Source organism: Solanum pennellii, chromosome 7, assembly GCF_001406875.1.
Source record: "Solanum pennellii chromosome 7, SPENNV200".
NCBI lineage: Eukaryota > Viridiplantae > Streptophyta > Magnoliopsida > Solanales > Solanaceae > Solanum > Solanum pennellii.
This window is the reverse complement of record NC_028643.1, coordinates 43,881,067-43,899,802: the sequence shown is the minus strand read 5'-3', so window position 1 is coordinate 43,899,802 and position 18,736 is coordinate 43,881,067. Positions and strand designations below refer to the sequence as shown.

The 18,736-nt window shown below is 32.9% G+C and overlaps 1 protein-coding gene and 2 long non-coding RNA genes across 4 annotated transcripts; all 3 read left to right on the top strand.

The window, feature by feature from the left end:
* The first annotated feature begins 4,765 nt into the window (after window positions 1–4,765).
* LOC107026358 (probable 1-acylglycerol-3-phosphate O-acyltransferase) lies at window positions 4,766–13,458 on the top strand. 2 transcript variants are annotated; one of them, XM_015227302.2, is made up of 9 exons: window positions 4,766–5,699; window positions 6,803–7,039; window positions 8,096–8,142; window positions 8,259–8,377; window positions 8,507–8,667; window positions 9,965–10,074; window positions 10,182–10,281; window positions 12,689–12,812; window positions 12,957–13,458. In XM_015227302.2, the coding sequence occupies exons 1-9, from the start codon at window positions 5,521–5,523 to the stop codon at window positions 13,080–13,082; spliced, it is 1,203 nt and encodes a 400-aa protein (XP_015082788.1). In that variant the 5' UTR covers window positions 4,766–5,520; the 3' UTR covers window positions 13,083–13,458. The 2 variants fall into 2 exon arrangements, with proteins under 2 accessions (XP_015082788.1, XP_027774210.1); XM_027918409.1 differs by lacking the exon at window positions 6,803–7,039.
* Window positions 8,674–9,368, top strand: LOC114077970. The gene is made up of 2 exons (XR_003579365.1): window positions 8,674–9,038; window positions 9,123–9,368. It is a non-coding gene; the product is annotated as an uncharacterized LOC114077970 (long non-coding RNA).
* On the top strand, window positions 10,288–12,000 carry LOC114077971. The gene is made up of 2 exons (XR_003579366.1): window positions 10,288–10,541; window positions 10,687–12,000. It is a non-coding gene; the product is annotated as an uncharacterized LOC114077971 (long non-coding RNA).
* Window positions 13,459–18,736: the final 5,278 nt, after the last annotated feature.

Below are 18,736 nucleotides of genomic sequence, written 5' to 3'. Positions count from 1 at the left end.
TGTCTAATCAAAATTCATGTTCATTTGCTTAATAGTGATCTGATAGATTTCTCTCTTTGCCTTTGTGTTAATATTTACCGTCGGTTGTTTAACAGGTTCATTGAGTTTTGTCTTTTTGCTCTGTCATAATCATGGACTTGTTAATTCTCAATATTTGTTTTCTCAATTGATCCTAAATAGTTTATTAAATCCAAGAATGTTTGTTGGTGATAATTTATTGTCATTATGTTAAATTTGAGTACTGTTGGTTGTTTTACTAATTGATTGATTTGTTTTTTCCCTTCTTTGCTTGGTTGTAATTAGGATCTACCAGTTGTTTATAGACTTTGTCAAATTATCAAAAATTGATTTTTAAAATTATAGCTTACACTGCGTAATTAATGTTGTAAATTTGGATTCAATTAACTATTGTGCTTCGCTTGTCTTAATTACAGCAAGCAATTCCAACAAGGTAATTTGTTTGGACTAATTTTATCCTTTAAATTTATGTGTTTTGATGGATTTTCTGTAATTTTTATTTTACTGACTTATGTTAATTGATTTTTCTACCTTAATTAAACTAGTTAGTAAGATGCAATCATGTCCGGCTATGTTAAAAGGTATATTGGTATATTTTTTAGTTGTAATTATCACCCTTCTCGTATTAATTATTACCTTTCTTACTTGATTTTTGCATATCATTTGTTAGTTAATTGATCCCGTTTTTCCTTGATTGAAAGTTGATAGATCTCTTACTTTTTTATATTTGGTAAAAAAAAAAAGAACAAAAAAATATTAATTAATAAAAAAAAAGAACAAAAAAATATTAATTAATTAAAATAAATCTGATTTCACTCTTTTAAAATAAGAAAACTGATTGACCCCCTATACTCCTTTTCCTTATTTGCTTATCTTCCAAAAAAAAATTATAAAAAAGGACTCCTTACCCTCATTTTTCAATACTTGGACATTACTTGCATTTGAATATTAAAAGAATTATTGCATTGCTCTTTACTCTTTGCTTGAAAATAATTTCCGAGTGAACTCTTAAAAAGTATTTTATTGTGTTCGGGTCGAATAGTGTGGAATTAACTTGTCTTCATTGCTGATTGTTATTTTACTGCTTTACCGGTTAGTGTCTTTCATACATGTATTTAACTTGAGAATCATTAGTTACTTACTTGTATGCATAAGTCCAAATTGGACATTGATAAATAAAAGGAAGCATCCGAGTCAGTTTTCTCCTCCTTTTCTATGAACGATCCTATATGTGTGATTGCTTGCTTTTATACTGTCTAAGTATGTAAATAGCTGCTATTATATTGTTTTTGTATTACTTGTATTGTATTGTCCTTCTTCAATTAGCAGGGCTTGTTAAACTTTGATTTGTATCTGAAGAGTCGCAGGGGGCAATCATCTGAGTGGAACTAGTTTTTTTATAAATATTTTTGTCGTTCCTTTTATTTAATATTTTAATATTTTGTAGTAATTCTAACTCTCTCTATATATGATATAATTTGGGGGTTGCCTAAAGGGGGGAGGGGATATATGTGTTAATTGTTTTCCTTTCATTTATAGCTTGGTTTATTTTATTACGTTTGGTTGTTAAAATCTACCGATATTTACTTAAATCATGCAAGCATATGAAAATATCTTAATTATCTATTTTAAAATCAATCTTGTTTTCTTTTTCATATTATCATTGATAAATTGTTATAATCGTGACTTTTTAGAACATGATGCTAAATATTAATATTTGAGAATTCGACTGATAACTAGACATCATGCCTATAAGGGTTAAAAATATTTTACATATCATGTGGGTGTAGAAACCATGCCAATAGGTTTTGATTCAACATGCTCATATTTAGAAATCATGTCTATAGATTATGCAATGTTTTGACTTTTCAACCACCTAGAAATCATGTTCATTAAATATTATTAACTTATTTTCAGCATGCTAATGACTAAAATAAAAACATAACCTTGTCGCTGTTTTCAATATGTTAATTAATTAAACAGTTTTCTGAAGAGATTTTTCTGCCACGGCTTCATAAACATAATTAATTGATCGACTTGGGCATATTTTTCTAAAATTTGTTGTTTACTCTTCCTAAAATAAATTCATTTGAGTAACAATGCTACATTAATAAATTGATTGCTAGTTAAGTAAACTTCTGCATTATCAATAATTCTCCTGCACCTCTAAAATTATTTTATACACTCAATAATTCTCCTGCACCTCTAAAATTAATAAATAATTGTTATAGTACTTGTATGCACACACTATAGCATGAAATCTTTGCACAATTACTTGTGTTTGCCAGCATGTTTAATAAAATCTAGAGGTCAACTTGAGACTTTACATGCTAAATGTTGTCCTATGTGTTTTGCTTGGTATCTAGGAGGGTCTTATATTTTATTTTAGTCTAAACCATCCCAACAGTAGTCCAATGCCTCTTGGACCTTAAGAGAGGACATTAGGCACATTGCAAGACGAAATACATGCGGTGGTGGGGGAAGTGTAGTTGGACCCCACGGATATGATGACATCGACTCAGTCTTAAAGAGACAAACCTTGAATTTGTCCCTACACGGAAGCCTACTGGAAGAATTAAAGAAAGTCGAGTGTTGATCCGTAAAGTTTCTCAGTCTCCCTTCCCTTTTTCCCCGTTATTTATCTTAATTATAATTATTTGGGGTAATTTAAATAAAATAAAAGTTATCTTCTATATTTAATTGTGCAATCTATCTTCTCGCGTATCTTCTATACTTTGTTTTTTTATTTATGTTATCACCTGGTTTCGTGTGTTTAAATAATTAATTAAAATAATAATGAAGTGACCTTAACTACTACTTGTAACCCCCACATAAATTGCATGAGATAAGGCCAGAATCCATATTTGTGGACCTCGAGGTATGCTTAACATCTTCCCCTCGAGGTAATTTGAATCCTTACTCTAATATTTGGTTCGTTGACCTTAGTTAGAATTAGTTAGGTTACATAGGTTCGCTAACGCGCCTTAATTTGTTAGGTGACGACTCTTCAATAAAAGTCCAAAAGAGTTGTTAGGTCGTGCATTAAAGTCCATTTTTTATGAAAAATGGGGCGCGACAATAGTGTAGTGCTCTTTGTTGTGTCTACTTGTCAAATTTAAAGTTGGATTTTTCGCTTTTGATTTGCCACCAAGTCTCATGTTCTACTTCCTCCCTCACCTGCAATAATTTCTTCCAAGTATGTGACGCCCCAGTTCCTTTGGCAATTACGAGGTGACACTTCTTACAATATTTATTTCATATATAAGAGATTCATAGCGAAGAAGTTGATGTACTAAATTTCCACCACAATTTGGGGCATAAAGTTGTTGTAACATCATGTAATGATCTGAAACCCAACCCTCCTTCCTTTTGCGAATAACACATATCATTCCAGGCTATCTAATGTATTCCTTTATTCCCTCCAGTCTTACCCCAAAAGAACCTAGCAAAAAGTTGGTGGAGTTGATCAATAATCCTTTTAGGAGGATTCATAGTTGATAACAGATTCACCGCTATTGATTGTAACTCATTCGAAATTAGTATAAGCGTTCCTCGAAAAGATAGGAACTTGTTTTGCAAACACAACATTCTTTTAGCTATTGTTGTTAAGAGCTCTTTAAAATGATTCTTATTCTTCCTACCATAGAAAACTGGGCATCTTAGATATGTAAAAGGGAATGACCCATGATTTATACTTGTCAATCTTCTCAATCTAGCTGTCACCCCAATTGGTGTCTTCTCATGGAGATAGAAAAACCCTTCTTATTGATCATTTGCCTTGATACTTGCTCATATTCCTTCAATACCCACATCATCTTTATGATTGATGTTCTCTCACCCGAACATAAAAGTATAGTATCATCAGCATAAGATAAATGATTGATCTAAGGATTCTATTTAGGTAAGTCATACCATCTGAAATTTGTATGTTCATTAAGTTTATTCAGCCCTCTGGGTAATACACAATATTTGAATTTTTTTTTATCATTACCAAATCTATGCGGCATAAAATCAATTCAAATTTATAGGACAAAACTAGATAGCAAAGGTTTGATAGATCCTTATACTTGTATCCATTTGTATTCGAAACCCTTTTACTCTATACTTTATCAACTGGACCCTTAAACTTATTAAAATACAGCATTTGAAACCCCTATGATCATTGACCAAATCTATGTGGCATAATATTATTGAGTTGGAAAGATGTGTGAGTACACTCACTTTCAAGCCCGTAAAAACCTATATATTATTTAAAAATATTATTCTTTATCAAAAAAACTTATTTCTTTATTAACCCACCCCCATCCTACCACCCCAATTTCTCTTATCATGGAACACTCTTCCCATCCGTAACCCTAAACTTTCTTCTCTTCTTCTTCAAAAAAATCACCACGATACATATTCTTTTCTTTTGTTCAAAATCACCCGTCATATACTTTCTTTTTGTTCTTCAACCAACTCTCATCTTTGCAACAAATCAAAATCCCGCCATTAATTTCTTTTTTCATGCCCCATTTTTCTAAATTCTTAATCTTTTTTTATTTTAAAAGTTGAAATTATTGTTTGTGTTAGTTAGATTCAAAGAGGAGACCATGATATGCACTTATGTAAAGGGAAATGGTTGGCATTGAAGAAGTTGAAAAGTCCATTAGTAAGTTTGAAGAACAATAAATGAGTTTTATGAATTTGTGAAATTAATTCAAATTTGTAATTGGGGCTCGTTGAACTTGTGTTAGTGAAGTTGAAGTTGAAATTTCAAGTCAAATAAAGAAGAATTTCATCTATTTTGTATGAACTTGGTGCTCAAATTGTAAGCATACGTAATGATTGAAGAACATGATTATTTAAAAAAAAATTACAAAAGCTAAATATTTGATTTTTTTTTATTTTTTTAATATTTAATTTCTGACATGTGATTGAAAAATGACATGAAATTACATGTGTAAGAGATTGGACTACACACATAAAGATCTTATGAGAAAATGTTTACAATATAGTGTTTTAACGAGTTTAAGAGTTTAATTGACAAAATGTTAAGTAGGGGCATTCGACATACAAACACATATCAAATATAAAGTTTCATCAAACTAGTCTGCCAAACTAGATTAATCCCAAACTTAGAATTTCCAACTTTTCTAAAAAACAAACAAACTATAATATAGATATTTATTGTCATACAAATTTGTTTATAACAAAAAAAAATAGGCTAAAAATATGCGTTTGAATAGTTGACTAAAAAAAGGGCTAAAAATATGCTTTTGAATAGTTGACTAAATTAGCAATATGAAATCTGCGGTTGGAGTTGCTCCGCCCACGTCACTGCCTGCGTTGTTGATACAATTTGATGGCGAAATACTAAAATATGAAATTGGCGAGAGAGAGAATGACCATGAGTTTCTTGGAAAGGCGGTAGAAAACTTGGAGAACACTCTAGCACATACGCCTATATTTTGGGGACTTGAGCGATAAAAGGGGAAATTAATTTTCTGTTGCATCAATCGCATGAGCATCGGACCAAGAAGGTTATCGAATTCATTGGTAAAAATGGCGGAACAAATCAATTCATCAGCAACAGCTGCCGGAGCAAAACGCTGGTCGTTTTGGCCCTCTTCTCTTCGTTGGATACCTACATCTACTGACCACATCATCGCTGCTGAAAAACGTCTTCTTTCTCTTGTTAGGTAATTCTTACTTAATCCTCGTATATTTTCTGTTGAAATTCATACATGTATATGCTTCAATCACATTCAATTCTTCTCTTAGGAGAAAATACTGCACATAATTCATGCTACATCACTTACCGTGTTTCAGGCTATAGGTTCACACCAACTAGAATATTTAACTAACTAGATTAGTCAAAGTGCGTGTAAGTTAGTTTGCCCAGCTCTATGGAAAAAAACTCATAATTATCCATTTCTCTCTTCAGTACATACAATACGCTCCCGTAACTAATTTGATTGGATGTGTTACCTATCATGCTAAAAAGAATTAATGTCATGGTAAATGATTTTTTATACTACTGCATTTTAGCGTTATTAGAAGTGATAAAGTAAGGTAGATTTAGGGGAAGCCATATTCTTCAGATGTGCATTTCTAAGAATGCACTGAAAGTGGTCACAATAATACATTCGATTATTTGAATCTCAACTTTGAGAAGTCAGATCAATACCAGCATTATTGTAAATGGATTCTTGAAATTAATTACTCTCGAGGTGTTCCGTTGTGTATGGACTTTAAGAATGATAGAAGAAATTAGTCTAAAATCATAAATATTTGTATGGCTATATCATCTCATTAAGGATAAAGTTAAAAGTTGTAAAATTATTTTGGGACTTGTAAAAAGTGTCACATAAATTAGGACATATAAGTCGGGATTGAGAGAGTATTGAATTGTAATTTGATTTATTGTAGTATTGATTCATATATGTGTAACTTTTATATTTCGTAATAGTGAGCTTCACTTTTTGCTTTCCATTTTAAGCCCAAAAACCTTGTTGCTTGTTTGGGCTTCTCCTTTTACAAATACTGCTGTATTCATTGGTTTAGGGAGTGGAAACTCTGGGTATGCTTTTACAGTCAGTAATGCACAAAATTTTTTTCATTGTATTTTCTGTCGGGCAATATTGTTACCTTAATGCAAACTATTCTTTCATCTATCATGAAAGTTCGTATGTCTCTTGGTTTTGTATCTTGTGGAATGCCTGCTTCAGCAAATAAAAACTGCAACTTTATGGTTATTGATGCTCAGAGCCCATCTTGATTTATGCCTTTTGTCCAATATTAGAACTCCTTATACTCAAGAGCAGGTCAACATTGGGTCTGGTCCACCAGGTTCAAAAGTTAGATGGTTTCGATCGGTGAGCAATGAACCGAGATTTATCAATACTGTTACTTTCGACAGCAAAGAGGGTTCTCCTACTCTTGTTATGGTCCATGGATATGGTGCCTCTCAAGGTTTCTTCTTTCGGAATTTTGATGCCCTTGCAAAGCATTTCAAAGTAATTGCTATTGATCAGCTTGGGTGAGTATATATTATGTGTAAATTTATGAGCACATTCCTAATTTCACACAGATGTTTTCCTTCCTCTTGAAACATTCTATAGTGGTACTTACCCCATATATGTGAAGTGATATAGAAGGGTGAATCTAACGGCTTCTTTATTCTAGATGTTTAGTTGTTTGGTAAGTTGCAATAACTAAGATATACTGAAAGTAAAATTGTCCTAATTATAGGTTATTGCGCATAAATGTACACTTTGGACACATTTGGGTCAATTTAGTTGGACAATATGCTCTTAACCAAGCATTCAAATCTTCATTGGATGGAGATATTTACTTATCCTGCTAAATACCAACTGAAAATAGATTCCCTTTGGGTGTATCATAGTAAAATTCTGTTACTTGGTTTGCATATTTACTTGAGTATAACTTGAGCAATCCCTTCATTTAGTCCTGCTAGTTGCTGTAGTTGTTGGATGATCAGCTTTGTGCTAGTTTCTTTTTTGAGCGTCCCTATTTTTTCATTTGAAACCTACTTGATGTTATTATGGGGTGATACAATAATGTTGTAGCCAAGTTGTATTAATTAGTAGTTAATGATATACACAATGTGCCGTTGCCCTCAAACTGAATAGCTCGCAACAAAATTATCCTAGGCACTACCTGACCTGTAAGTGCAGAAAGTTTAAAGTTTTAAAAGATTATCAGGGTTGATTTTCAGCCCTTTCTATGTAGAAAATATTTATACAAGTGTGACATGGAGGCTTTCTGTGTCAACCTTTGTAAAATAGACCTATCTTGAGAATGATTTTTAAAAAAAGGGTGTATCTGTTTTGTGACATTGACACTTATTTATTCTCCTGGGAAGTTTATGAAGGCTTACCAGTCTAATTGACTATGTGTTGCTTCCTTTTGCTTTCTTTAGTTAGCAGTAGCTTCAAAGAGCTGCTGCTGTAAGTCCTAGAGTAGAACGAAAGGAGTGGTGGAAGTCTTCCAATTGATGTCACTTTTATGTAGAATAAAGAACGAAACAAATGAGCATACTGGTAGTTCTCTGACTGGCTAATGTGTTATGCAGTTGGGGTGGATCAAGCAGACCCGACTTCACATGCAAAAGTACCGAAGGTTAGCGTTACAAGTTGATTACACATTTGAGTATCTTTATTCATTTGGAAGATACCATATCTGCGGCTTATTTACTGAATAATTTTGTTCTGAAAGAGGCATCTTTTCTAATGCAGAGACTGAAAATTGGTTTATCGATTCCTTTGAGGAGTGGCGCAAAGCCAAAAATCTAAGCAACTTTATTTTGCTTGGGCACTCTTTTGGAGGGTATGTCGCTGCCAAATATGCTCTCAAGGTGATCAATTTTCATTGAACTCAATTTTTCAGAAAAAACAAGAAATTCATAGAAATGTGAAATTATAGTTTAAATGTATATGGTCATGTATATTTTACTGCTGATTAAATGATTCTATTTCGCTTGTAGCATCCTGAGCGTGTTCAGCAGTTGATTCTGGTAGGACCAGCCGGATTTACATCACAAACTGAACATATGTCCGAGCGGATGACCCAGTTCAGAGCAACTTGGAAGGGAGTTGTCTTGAATCATTTGTGGGAGTCTAATTTTACCCCGATGAAAGTTATCAGGTAGATGCTTTTCTAAACACTTGCTTCTTCTCTAGTCTAACATGCTGCTGGACATTTATTTTGCATGTTTTACTGCATTATACAAACATTTACGGTGATACTCTTGATACGCCTGATTTTTCCATTTGTTCCTTCTTCTCACTGTAGCTTCTGGTTAGTGCAAGCTTTTTCTTTACTCGGCGAACATAATTTATTTTAAGACTAACTCCTAAAATGTTTATGATATATTGCTTCTTCGTTCCCCTTCTTCGAATGATATGATCATATGGCGAGCATATGTACTTCTGTTGCAAATGCTTTGCCTCGGTGTCAATGTTTTTTGAGGAATGCATGATTAAGGACCTGAGGGAACCCATGTAAGATACTGACAGGTGGATTCACTATACTCTTTTGGTTTCTTAGCTATCTAAACTTGACTACAGTCCCACTTGATGGTTTGTTTTGTCTTAATTTAGTTGTCACCTTTCCTTGAATGGTTCACACATTCCCAAAGTTTGAAAGCAAATGTAAGACATCAAGCACTTAATCATGCCTCTATCCGAAATGATTGGCGTCATCTAGATGAATCCACTACATTGTACGTAACACAAAATGTCTAGCACAAAAAAAAAAGATATCAAACCTTTTCTTTCTCCCCTTCAAAAAGATGTTTGGTTGGGATAACAGGGTGTTTCATCTTAGTATGTAAATAGGAAATGAAGGGACTTACCTTCTCTTTCTTTGATTTATCATAGTTATCTGTAAAATTAAGCTATTCATCATGCGTTTGGATTTTACGTGGTACATGAGCCATACATATATTTTTTTTAATTTATGAAAAGAAAAGTCTGCCGTTGTCCTGAAAAATGCCTTTTATAAGTAAGGGTACCCTTGTGGGCTGTGGTTGCTAGCCTTTCCCTCTGCCTCACTCTCTCATTATCCTGTAGGTGTTCAGTAACTAAAAGAGTTATTAAGTGCTAGAGACATTTCTTTTAAGACAAGATATGCGCTATTTGTCGATGATTTAACGAAAAAGATCAACTCCACAGGTGGTTGTTTCATATCTAGATTTTTGAAAAATCATACATGTTGATGCCTGTGCATATTTACTGACTTATAGAGTTGGCACTACTCATATACTTGATTATTGATACTTGTATATTGACTTCTTTCTATGGATCTAAGATGCTCCCTTTAGCTGTCCGGGATCCTTTCCTGGATTGAGGTTTTAACTGGCCTGGTAGTTCTGAAAGAATGTTGTATACGTGGCCTTATTTATCTGAAGAGTGCTAATATTGCTGGCAATTTAATAATGCAGAGGCTTAGGCCCATGGGGTCCAGACCTTGTTCGCAAATACACAAATGCTAGATTTACTGCATATTCTAATGGAGATGATTTGACTGAGGAGTCGTCCAGACTACTCTCAGGTACGTTGCAAATCTTTTATTGATTGGCATCGTATTTTTATTTCTCATGATGGTTGTATACATTGCACATCTCAGGTTTCTAATATCAATTGTTTTTTTAATGGAAGATTATGTATATCACACTTTGGCTGCAAAACCTAGTGGAGAGCTATGCTTAAAATATATATTTTCCTTTGGAGCATTTGCCAAGAGTCCTCTTTTATACAGGTGATATACCCACTCTCTGTCTCTTTTTCCCTCTCCCTCTTCCCCACCCCCATCTCTTTCTCTTCACACACAAGAACACATGCAAATGCATGATAGTATTTATTACTTGAAAACCTAAAATTCCTGCTACTGTAGATCCTTACAGTGTCCAGCTCTGTATCCGTTAGTATTGTTCAGTTTCTGCTCTTATAATGCTTGCTATAATGGCTTCTGCTTGTCACACTTTGCTGGAATATGAGGTTCTCGTTAAAAAAATAGAGGTAGAACTTGGATTCCCTACTTATTTACATGTGATGTGAGATGTATCAATTTAGTTGCAAGCACAGATCATGAGTGATTTGATGCATGGGGTTCTCTGTTTTTTCTCAATCAGCAGTGCGGCAGTAATTTATACTGTACCTGCAGGAAGGGGAAAAATATAAAGTGAGAAAATAGATGCCGCTCAATAGTCCTTTTTTCACATAAGAGGGTGGGAATGAGGGAACTAAATGGAAGACTTAATGAACTCTTCGGCATTACAGTTGATGCAGTAAGATGGAGCTTGCCTTCACGTCTTTGTAATAAGGTCTTCTCCGAAGCTAATAGGAACCATTCCTCAGCTTATTTTTAGAATGCTAATTCAATTGAATTTGCACCATGTAGACAGACTTTAGGATGTAAATGAGTAAACGAATTGGATGGTCCAGTTATGCAATTAATTCAAGCAATTAAATGTAAGTAAGAGCCTCAACTACATGGGAATTTATTCTCCAAAAAGGATGAGGGCCATGAAGATTTTGTAAATAACGTTGTCTGATTCCCAGGCACTGTAATTTTAAGCATTCAAAAAATGGCTGGACTGATGTGGTGTAATAAGTAATTATTTGCAATTGTATACTAATTTGCCATTGCTAGGAGCCCTCACACTCTTGTCGTTTTAAGAAAAGGAAATGCTTGAACTGGTCATGATGACTAGCATGCAACCATTATAAACTAAATATCACTTCTTTGTGATATTTGATATTTTAATCTTTGACGGTTAAATTGATTTTCATCTCCTGTTTGGACCTCTATATGAACTGGCATTAGGTGCTATACTACAGCGAATGGAGCTGATAATAGAGGTCAAGGTAGTCCTAAAATCACATTGAGAAAAGTTACCGAAGACCTATATCTCTCTCTGAGTCAGTGCAGGTCTTAGCTTAGGAACATAATACAATTGAAGTGAAAACATCTATCTAGGCTATAACAACTTGTAAAAAAATGTTCGGTTCTTACATTTCGCTCGGTCCTATATGTGCCTGGAGTTTTTCTTATTTTGTTTAAGAAACATTTATGTCCTAGTGGAAATATGAGATCAGGAAAACCTCAAGTATCCCTTGAAATGCAAATTATTTTATATTGGAGTAAAGTAGGCTTGATATGAGAGGAATAGGTATGGTCGAGAGCTAGTATAGGAGTGAGATATAGTTGATTGATTTATTCATTGCGGTAAAGTAAAATGCCAGGGACAATTATTTCATTTGTTTTTGTGGAGTAAGTATATTTCTGTAACCAATATGATTTGGCATGGTATACTCTGTGTGTAATTGTCTGTAGGATGAGATCATACAAGTTAGTAAAGCTCAAACAAAATATGTAAAAGAATGTAGTTGTATTCTGCTGATGGATGGGGTTCACATTACTTGATACCTGTTATTTAACGTGTCTGTAAGCATTTGACCTCTTTTATGCTGTGAAGCATTTAGTGGCCGTGTGACCATGAATATTTTACTTCTTCAGAATTGAATTCAGGGAATCATGTTTGGTAATAAAATTTCAGAAAATTCCAGAATTCAACTCGACACTTCACAAGTTGAATTCCGGAATTTGAAAAGCACCAGAAAGTTTTTTACCTTTTTCACTCCAAATCATGCACAAAAGTCCAAAAACAACTCCAATTTGTATTCATGTCAACTCCAATTTCCAAATGCCATTTTTCACTTTGAAAACAAAAACCACTTGTTTCATATTTCACAATTTTCATGGCCAAATCGCATATCCAAACACCAACAAATTATGCCTGGATTCAGGACTATATTGACCCAGGAGCACCTGGATTTTGACTTAAATTCTTGCTGTGAATTCCTTGAAATTCTAGTGGACCTTTTTTTTTTTGATGAACCATTTCTGCCCTTGGTACGTTCTACGCAGTCTGGGACGTTTACACACGATGCTCCTCCCTATGAACAAAGTTATTTAATAAATCTTGAAATAACATTATTCTTATGGGGCTTTGGGATTTCAGAAGCCTCTTAGATATTCCAGTCAAAATAGAACTAGCTAGGGGCACATGATGTTAAATTGTCAAGTAATTCGACTCTCTAAACCTTGATGAGAATTTTAGCTGCGATTCTCTACTAATATCTCGGACTCCTTATATTCACAGAGCACCAGATTGGAAGGTGCCAACAGCTTTCATATATGGACATGAAGATTGGATGAATTACCGAGGAGCGCAACAGGCAAGGAAGAATATGAAGGTTCCATGTGAAATAATTAGGGTCCCTCAGGTTCTCTCTTTCTTTCCCTTTTCCTGCCCCCCTTCAGAAAATAATCTTATTTCTGATTATTGTTTCCCGAAACTACATAGTAGTATAAAGTGAAGCACCAGGGATAATCCCTAGTTACTGACAAAACCCTTCTCGATCTTGCAGGCTGGTCACTTTGTATTTATGGAGAACACATCCGCATTCCACTCTGCTGTACTCTATGCTTGCCGTAGATTTGTATCACCACAGAAGGACAATGACTCGCTTCCTGAAGGCGTGGTATCTGTCTGAATGAGACACATCGCGGTGGTGTGTTCATTGTGTGGGGTATAGGTTGAGATAAGTGTACAATAGATAGCATTGGTTTATGTTCTCTCAAATGAGTTTACTGGTCTGACTAATATATCCTTAAAATTTCTCAGAACATAAAGTCAATATCCTCAAGAAGCCATGAATGGGCAGCATTCTTTTCTGCCGCTCCTTGCTTGTAGGAAGTCGATGTACAGATAGCTGAATGGTTTTTGTTCTTGAAACTACATTCTGTTTTTATGTGAAATAGTGAAATAGTGAAATATGATATGTCAATAGTTGCTAAATGAACAAGATAGTGTGTAAATAAAATTTGAATCAACTAGTATGTCAATTCCAGTTATACATGGTTCTGGTATGCTTTGTCAAGAAGTAAAGTTACTACTCTGTTATTCAAAATAAGACAGTCAGTCACAAGTGCCATATTAGGTGTCAACAGGGCTCAATTGTTCTACGTCCATTGGTATGAATCAGCCGAAGGATTTCTACAATGATTTCCATAAAGAGCTTCTTTACATGAATGGCTTCGTAGAACGTGTATATTGAGTGTAATATAAATTTTGTAAAATAATAGTTATTATATTTCCATAAAATTTTGAATGAATTAAATAAAAAAAGTAAAATAAAACACGCCTAATCATTTCCACTTCCTATACCGAACATGTAACAATACAAGATTTTCCATCTTAATTTCTACATAATTAACTATCAATAAAAAAAATGAAGTGCAAACTTTTGTAAATGACCAATGTGAATTGCCATATGATGACTTGTTTGTCGAGGTCAAAATGATTAATATCATATGAGATACAAATATGACAATTAAACTTTATATCAGGGTGAAGATAATATTTCTTTTGTAGCTTTATTGTATTCTTCAATTACTATTATAATTTATAGTTGTGTGTCGTTTGTTGAGTTGATATCACATTTTCTCAGTTGATCAAACTTTATATTTTGTTATCCTGTTATAATTTTGTCTATGACTCTACATTATTAATAAGGAAAAATCACACTACATATATATATTTAAGAGACAATCTAACATGTTTTAAATCTACTTTTTACATATTACTACTCATAACAATTTTATTATGAGTTAAAGCATATCATTTTTTATATGTAAATTTATTTATTTTATTTTATTAAATAATCCATATTTGTATCATATTGACATTTTTTATAGTACTATTTTCAAGCTATAGCATTAGAGTTAGACTTTCAATATATATCATTAATATTTCAGGCTATAACATATTACCAAAAAAAAAGGAATAAACAAAGAAACGTTTCTAAAAAAATAAAAAATTAATAATAAAAATAAAAAAGAAATATATATGGATTAATTTAATTTGAATTGATAATAGATAATCAATAATTAACACGATTCAAGGAATTCAAAATAATTAATAGTATCCGGTTTCGTTAAAATGATCAAATCAGTTAAAATTAATTTAAATTCTGATTTTATTTTTTTATCACGTTTCTCTCTTCTTCGAATTTCTGCAAAATTATTCTTAGTGTTGCGTAAGTGAAGTTTTTTTTTTCTTGAAAAAAATCTTGATTTTGTTGTTGTGGAAGATGGGATCCTTCAGGTTGGTATTTTTTGTTCTGAAAGTATATAATAATTATAATAAGAAAATAGAGAGAAGAGAAGACTTATTATTTCTCTTGAGGGATGATTTTACAATGAAAAGAACCACTCTATTTATAGGGAAAATCTAACTTGGTTCACAAGTAGGACTCTTACCATATTTTAAAAGGACTCCACATGATAAACATTCACTATAATACAAATACTTTATAACACTCCCCTTGAATGTCTAATTCATAGATGATGTGCCTCGTCAAATACAATCTTACTAAAAAAAACTTTAAGAAAAGAAAAAATTTAGTACAGGAAAAGAGTACACATGTGTATTAGTATGTATCTAGGTTGCCTCATTAAAAACCTTACAAGGAAAAAAGAGTATAACACATTAATACTCCCCCTAATGAGAACATCAATCAGAGACTTGAAACTTCGTATTCCAAGCTTGTGCACCATCTTCCTGAAAATTGCAATTGGTAGAGACTTGGTGAATAGATCGGTCACATTGTCACTTGAACAAATCTATTGCACATTTATATCACAATTCTTTTAAAGTTCATGTGCATGAAAAAGTTTTGGTTAAATTTGCTTTGTTCTATCTCTTTTTATGATTCCTCCCCTAAGTTGTGTTATGCATGTTGCATTATCTTCATACAAAGTGGTGGGGACTTTATCACACTCCAAACCAGATTTTTCTCGAATGAAATGTATCATATACCTTAACCTCATACATTCTCTACTTGCTTCATGAATATTTATTATTTTATCATGATTAGATAAAGTGGTTACGATGGACTGCTTTGTAGATCTCCAAGATATGACAGTCCCTCCACATATAAACACATAGCCTGTCTGGGATCGAGCTTTGTGTTGATCAGATAAATATCCTGCATCAGCATAACCAACAAGATTGGGGCTACAATTATTAAAATAAAATAAGCCCATATCAGTTGTCCCTTTAAGATATCACAAAATGTGTTTGATCTCATTCCAATGTCTCCTAGTAGGAGTAGAACTATACCTTGCTAACAAATTAACAACAAAAGCTATATCGGGCCTTGTAGTATTAAGAAGATACATTAGTGCACCAATTGCTCTAAGATATGGTACTTCAGAACCAAGAGTTTCCTCATCCTTTTATTGAGGTCGGAATGGATCCTTATTTATATCAAGGGAACGAACAACCACCGAAGTACTTAATGGATGTGCTTCATCCATACAAAATGTTTTCAACACTTTTTCTGTGTAGGCAGATTGATGAACAAAAATACTATTTGTCAAATACTCAATTTGCAAACAAAGACATAATTTTGTTCTTCCCAAATCTTTTATATCAAATTCATTCTTTAAATAATAAACTGCCTTTTGAAGCTCTATTGGAGTTCCAATAAGATTTATGTCATCAACATAAATAGCAAGTACAACAAATTCCGATATTATTTTCTCTATAAAGACACATGGACAAATTTCATCATTTGTATAACCTTCCTTAATTAAATACCCACTAAGACGTTTATATCACTTGTGTACAAATTGCTTCAAACCATATAATGATCTTTGCAATTTAATTGAATACATTTCTCGAGATTTTGAATTACATGATTTAGGCATCGTAAATCCTTCACAAATTTTCATTTATATCTCATTATCATGTGATCCATAAAGGTATCTTATAACCACATCCATCAAATGCATTTCAAGTTGCTCGTGGACTGTAAAATTAATGAGATAACGCAATGTTATTGCATCCATAACGGGTGATTATGTCTCTTCATAATCGACGTCAGGCCTTTGAGAAAATTCTTGTGCCACAAGGCGTGCTTTATACCTTTGTATTTCATTTTTTTTCATTTCTATTTCTCACAAAAATCCATATGCAACCAACAAATTTAATATCATTAGGTGTTTGACTATAGGTCTAAAAACTTCACGCTTAGCAAGTGAATTCAACTTTGACTGAATTGCTTCTTGCCATTTTGGCCAATAATTTCTTTGTTGACATTCTATAATAGATTGAGGTTCAAGATCCTCATTATCTTACATTATATTTGTTGCAACATTAAATGCAACGATATAAAAACTGTTATTTCTGATCGATTCAAATTAGTTTTAACATCTCGTAAATTTATGAATAGTTCATTATTTTCTTCAGTTTCAAGTTCATTGATTCTTTCATGAATATCAGAATTATTCAAATTTTGAACTTCCATATGAGATTCTTTCATAGAGTCTCTTGGCATTTAATCTTTCTTTTTTCTAGGATTATGATCCTTAGAACTCAATGGTCTACCACGCTTTAGAAGTGCTTTTGACTCATTAGCTATGACACTAGTGGATAGTCGTATAGGGATATCAATTCGAATTGGGACATTCTCTGCAGAAATATGTGATTTAGTAATTCTTTTCAAATCTGTAAATGCGTCAAGCATTTGATTTGCAATTTTCTGCAGATGAATAATCTTTTGTACTTCTTGCTCATAAATAGAAGAATATGGATCAAGATGAGACAATGAAAATTTTTCCACAAAATTTTCTCATTTTATTTCACTATTCTCTCCCCCTTATTTTGGAAAAACTGTCTCATCAAACCGACAATCTACAAATCGAGCAGTAAACATGTCTCCAATTAATGGTTCAAGATAGCGAATAATGGAGGGTGACTCAAACCCAACATATATTCCTAACCTTCTTTGAGTGTCCATCTTAGTACGGTTTGGTGGTGCCCCATGCACATGTATAACACATCCAAAAATTCTTATATGGGATATATTAGGTTCTTGACTCATATCCAATTGCAATGGAGAAACATTATGATAATTTATCGATATGAAACGAATAAGTGTTGCAGCATGCGAATTCGCATGTCCCCATATAGAAGTGGGCAACCTAGTTTTCATAAGCAATGATCCTGCTAGTAATTGCATACATTTAATTAATGACTCAACAAGATCATTCTGAGTATGGACATGATCAACAGAGTGTTCAACTCTTATTCTAATTGCTGAACTATAATCATTAAATAATTGATATGAAAACTTTGCAGCATTATCAAGACGAATGGACTTAATCTGATTATCAGGGAAGTGTGTCCTTAACCTTATTATTTGGGCCAATAATTTTGCAAATGTCAAGTTACGAGATGACAATAGGCACACATGAGACCATCTAGAAGAAGAATCTATTAGAACCATAAAGTATCTAAATGACCCACTAGGTGGGTCAATAGGTCCATAAATATGCCCATGTATATGTTTAGAACGTTGGGAACTCAATCTCAACTTTTATTGGTGATGGTCTCACAATCAACTTGCATTGATAACAAGCAGTACAAGAAAATTCACCATTTAAAAGAAATTTTAGGTCCTTTAATGGATGTCCATTCGAAATTTCTATGATTCGTCTCATCATTATAGACCCAGGATGTTCCAGACGATAATGTCAAAGTACAAATGTATTGGAATTAGTAAACTTCTTATTTACTATAAAATGTGCCTCAATTGCACTAATTTTTGTCCAATACAAGCCAGTAGATAAAGTAGAGAACTTTTCTATAACACATGTTTGCCTAGAGACATTCTTGGTGATACCAAGATATTCAGGATTTATTTCATCCATTGATTTATGATAACCATTTTCACGGATATCTTTAAAACTCAACAAGTTTCTCTTAGATTTTGGAGAAAACATTAGCAATATTAATGATGAGTTTAGTTTCCTTGGGCAAAATTACAATGGCTCTTCCAAAGCCCTCAATCATATTAGTACTACCGAAAATGTAGTAACATTTATTTTGCCCATACTTAAATGAGAAAAATATTTCTTATTTTTGAATATCGTATGTGTTGTACCAGAATCAATCAAGCAAATGTCTTCATATTTCGATTATATATTTTTAAAATTATCCATATCTTCACATGAAATGACATACACAAAATAAATATATATTAAATATTAGTGTTGTCAAAAGGGTACAATATATTCAATGTAATAAACTAATAGTTAAATATTAAAAGTTGAGCCTTAATTTATTATTTCCTCTAAGTCA

Coding starts and splice junctions, on each gene's coding strand:
- LOC107026358 (XM_015227302.2), top strand. CDS start 5,521: ATGAGCATCGGACCAAGAAGGTTATCGAATTCATTGGTAAAAATGGCG. Junction 10,075..10,181: donor GTCGTCCAGACTACTCTCAG/GTACGTTGCAAA, acceptor TTTTAATGGAAG/ATTATGTATATCACACTTTG. Junction 10,282..12,688: donor AAGAGTCCTCTTTTATACAG/GTGATATACCCA, acceptor TTATATTCACAG/AGCACCAGATTGGAAGGTGC.